Source organism: Furipterus horrens, unplaced genomic scaffold (genome assembly GCF_987537825.1).
Source record: "Furipterus horrens unplaced genomic scaffold, mFurHor1.1.pri manual_scaffold_3, whole genome shotgun sequence".
NCBI lineage: Eukaryota > Metazoa > Chordata > Mammalia > Chiroptera > Furipteridae > Furipterus > Furipterus horrens.
In genome coordinates, this window is record NW_028327173.1 from 140,230,042 (window position 1) to 140,235,215 (window position 5,174).

The 5,174-nt window shown below is 32.4% G+C and overlaps 1 protein-coding gene across 1 annotated transcript; it reads left to right on the plus strand.

The window, feature by feature from the left end:
* The first annotated feature begins 3,850 nt into the window (after positions 1-3,850).
* Positions 3,851-4,789, plus strand: LOC150016201 (olfactory receptor 4L1-like). Its single transcript, XM_090271935.1, is given in 1 exon segment — positions 3,851-4,789. A coding segment is annotated over 1 exon segment (939 nt).
* Positions 4,790-5,174: the final 385 nt, after the last annotated feature.

Sequence of the window (5,174 nt, forward strand, 5' to 3'; positions counted from 1 at the left end):
ATAAATTCAAATAGGAGACAGGAAGAAATTTTAAAACTAAATTGAATTGGATTTGCAGTATGTCACCAATTGTCCTGTAGTAAAAGATCTTTGAGCCCAAGCAGCTAAATAGTAATAGAAAGCTGTATTTTAAAATACTAAATTAATATATTAAAAATAATTTTAATAAGCCAGGCAATGAAAGAAAAATACCATATGATATCACCTGATACAGGAGACTAATGAACAATACAAACAAATGAATAAAATTGAACAAGGAACAGAATAACAGTTATCAGGGGGGAGGGGAAAGGGGGAGAAGGGAGAGAAGTAAGGGAAGGGTCTAGTTAGAGAACATGTATAAACGACACATAGACATGGACAACGGGGTGGAGAATGACTGTGGGAGAAGGGGTGGGCTGGTGGGGAGGAGCAATGGGGGGAAAACGGGACAACTGTAATTGAAAAACAATAAAAAATAATAATAATTTTAACAAGAATAAGTGAACATATATAATGGTTTATGTTTTATTGAATACAATTCACATAGTATAAAATTCACCTATTTTAAATATACATTTTAATGATGATTATATTTTCATAGTTATGCAACTATCACCACAATCTTATTTTTAATCATTTTCATCATTACAAAAAGAAAACTTGTTCTCATTTACACCAATATACTCGGGTCTCTGTGATTTTGTGTTACCTAGTCACTTCACATGAACGAAATTATACTACATGTGGTCATTTGCATCAGGTTTCTTTTACTTACTGTAATTTTTTAGGTCCATCTGTATTTTAGCATATTTATAATTTTTGAAAACATGAAATCAATCAAGATTTAAATTATGTTTATTTTCTTAAAATACCCACAATGGAAGAGGAAAGAAATACTTACTTGAATTTTTTTTTATATTAACATACTTTGTATTATATTAATACACAAGCAAGAGCAGTAATGTTTATATCCACTACCTAAGAAAACAAGTCTTAGCTTGTTTCTTTCCTAAAAGGGATTTATATGGAAAATTCTCAGGACTGTAATCTTGGAATTCCATGAATGACTCAGATTCCACACATGCCCTCCCAGTGTTCATTCTGTGCCTGACTAGGAGCTGATACATCTACTATTTTGCCTAATACTCACCACATCTCTTTAGGGTAGTCCTGCCTCTAAGACTTGTGAAGATTTACTTAATTACATGGATCTTGAGCTTTCACTTACTCAATAAAATGTGGGGAACAAATATTACAAATTTCTTTCCTAGCTCTAATATTATTATCCAAAGTACATCACAAATTGAATAAAAGTAATTATAACAAAATGTGCAAATAATTATTCAAGAGAAAGAAACTTTTCTTCACTAATAGTATTTTTATCTTAACTGTATGATAATTTCTTTTATTTATATTGCCTTCATATGCTCATAATATAAAAATAGATATGTGAAGTGTAGAACTAAAGAAATATTTTTAGAAAACTTGCTTGGAAAAGGAAGGAGAGGAATAAGAGAAGCAAACACTGGAAAGGCCATCACATCAATGAATACCAGTTTTCCCTCTGAAATAAAAGGACAAAATAAAGGCTTTTAAGATCAATTCATGCTTAATTGTATTAATTTTGTATCCATATTTTTTCTGTTGTATCATGAGAACGGAAGTCCATGTAGCAAAGGTATTCATTCTCAAATTGTAGCTGACATATTCATTCCATCTAATAGTTATCAAGACTTGTCATTCTCTAAAGTGCATCTAATTATTGCAATCTTTAACACAACATCTCAACAGCAAAATTTCTGCCCAGTCACATAATAATTGTATACCACAGCCCTACAAAGGAGACACGGAGTGATGGCAGTCCTCTCTGTGCTCCTCCAAGTACACAGTCAATCATTCAGCACCCACTCCATGTACTCTTGAAGGTTGACCTACCGAAACTACATCACTTTTATCTTTATTTTCCCTAATTTATAAGTATTATCTATCTCTTTAAAATATCTGAGTAAGGAAAGCAATTGAGGAAATTAAGTTGAGGAAATGGCGTTGGATCTTTTTGACAAGAGCATGAGTAGAAATGAAGATAAAGTGAAGAATTACAGGTGATTGGAGAAAAGAGTACAGACACTTCCTATTCATCATCATATCTTAATTCAGACCATTTTCTAAATACACCACTTTTTTTCATTGCTCTTTCTATAAATTATCACACATTCTCTAAGCCTGTTTTTTTTTTGTTTTTTTTTTACTGAACATGAGAATTGCTTTTACTTTTAAAATATTTTGAAGATAATAGCCTAAAGCCATATCTGAAAGTGCCACTTGGAATTGGTTTCCATTCTTTTAAAATTCTTTCAATACATTATGTACATCCTAAACTAAATTTAGTATTTTCTTATATGGCTTATTGCTATTTCTTTGATAATTACATCTCTCTAGATTGTGAACTTTCTAGACATAGAGCATAGATTTATTCTGTATAAGAAAAAAATGCAGTTAATTACAACATTGGGGATTCCAACATACTTATTGATTCATATCTCGTAAGGTATTCACATGGAACATGTGAATTCAATAAGTATTTAATAACTTAAACATAAATATATATTTCTTTAATTTTGCAGGCAACATGGTATATTGATATGAGCACAGATTCTGTTGTCAGACTGGGCTTGATACCAGTTTTGATCTTTGTTTGCTACATAACCATGAGTAAGTCATTAAATACTTCTATGCCATAGTTTCCTTATTTGCAAAAATTAGGATAATAATAATAATACTTGTGGTTGTTATGAAAGTTAAATATGTTAATGTATGTGAAACACTTAGAAGAGAGCTTAGCACATAATCATTTAATTGTTATTGATCAGTTTTGATCACTCTGGATTCTATGAACAATCTCTAAAAAACAGAGTAAAGTTGATTTAGTATGATATATTACATCCCGAAAAACTATGTGTTAGGATTGAATTATTTCATTACTTATATCTAAAGTATCACATACATACAATCACACATAATAATAGACACATTTCTCATGTGAACAATGGTAACACAAAGATTTTAAAAAACAAGCTCAAAATGATCTGAGGCTCAGTCCATCTGAAATACTCAGTTGGCCACACAGCACTAAAAGCAAAATTATTTTTAATGAATTCAAAGTCTCTTTTACATGTATAAATTAGACTCTAATTTTTTGTGTGTGTACAGTTGTTTGTTTTAGAACCTATAGCATGACCTTTGTAAATTACTTCAGAGATATAGGACAATACAATTCTCTCATCTTCCAAATCCTAATATTTTATATTTAGTGATAACATCTCAAAGGGTGACACATACAAAAAATAATAATAATAAAAGGCAAGATAAATACTAATCTAACTAGTTATATAATTATTTTACATGAGCACATTAGTGACAAAGTCGTGATCAATTGCTAACAATATCATTTGATAAAATACAGAAGAAAACAAAATTTCACTTCTTCAAATGATCTTTAATTACTGCATAACTATAAGAATATTGTTTCCAAGTCATGTGAGTCATAACATAATTTCAAATTATAAATAGCGATGTGTTGATGTAGTTAAGATTATGTGCTTTCACATCACCAGCTATTATTCATTAAGTAGAAATAGAAAAACATTGGTGCTAACTGTGGCTGAACTTTTAAAAAATTTTTTTTGTATAAAATAACTTCTGGGACTTCTTTTCTCCTTTTTTTTTTTTCTTTTACCCTAACAGGTAACACATTTACATTTCAATGAAGATTTCTAAAGACTTAAGGAAATACATATTTGGGACAAGTCAGAGGAATATAATTTATTTTATGTCCAAAATTCTTCAGGGACTTTTTTCAGTTGAGTAAATGGATCTTAAAAATGAATCTGTAGTGAATTAGTTTATTTTACTCGGATTTTCTGGACAATGGGAACTTCAAATTTTCTTCTTTTTGATATTCTCCTTGGTCTATAGTGCTACCGTGTTGGGAAACATCCTCATTATGGTTACAGTAACATTGAACTCCACCCTTCATTCTCCCATGTATTTCCTACTTGGAAACCTCTCTTTTTTGGACATGTGTCTCTCCACTGTCACCACACCCAAGATGATCACAGACTTGCTCGCTGAACACAAGACCATCTCCATATGGGGCTGCGTGGCCCAGATATTCTTTGTGCACTTCTTCGGTGGTGCTGAGATGACTCTTTTGATAGCCATGGCCTTTGACAGATATATAGCCATATGTAAACCCCTGCACTACAGGACAATCATGAGCCACAGGTTGCTTAATGGGTTTGTGATACTTTCATGGGTAATTGGTTTTACACATACCATGAGCCAAATGTTATTAATAGTGAACTTGCCTTTCTGTGGCCCCAATGTTATAAATAATATATTTTGTGACCTTCCCCTTGTGATTAAGCTTGCTTGTGCCAAAACATATACTCAGGAATTATTTGTCATTGCTGACAGTGGGCTACTCTCACTTATCTGTTTCACTCTTCTGCTTGTCTCCTACACTGTCATCATGGTCACTGTATGGCAAAGATCATCTGGAGGGCTCTCCAAGGCTCTGTCCATATTGTCTGCACACATCATTGTAGTTACTCTGTTCTTTGGACCTTGTATCTTTATCTATGCCTGGCCATTCAATAGTTTTGCAGGCAATAATATCCTTTCTGTATTTTACACTGTTATTACACCCTTATTGAATCCTATTATTTACACCCTGAGAAATCAGAAAATGCAAGGGGCCATGAGAAAATTATGGTTCCTACTTGTTAGCTCCAAGCAGAACTTCTAGATTTAAGCACTATATAATTAACACAACTTTAAAATACTATGCTAATAGAACTTGAATAGGTTATATGCAATACATGGTTTTACTCTTCTCATGTTAAAATCATAACCAGTGGAAAACATTAATAATAAAATATTACTTTTACTTATTTTATTTTATTGTTGTTCAATTAAAGTTGTCCAAATTTTCCCCCATTGCTCTCCCCTGTCCCACCCACACTCCCCCACCCTCCATGTGCTCCCACAGTCAATCTCACCCTATTGTCCATGTCCATGGGTCCTTTAAACTTGTTTCCTGACTAAACCCTTCCTCTTCTTTCCCCCACCCCCTCCCCTCTGGTCACTGTCAGTTTGATCCTTATTTCCATGTCTCTGGTTCTATTTGAGTC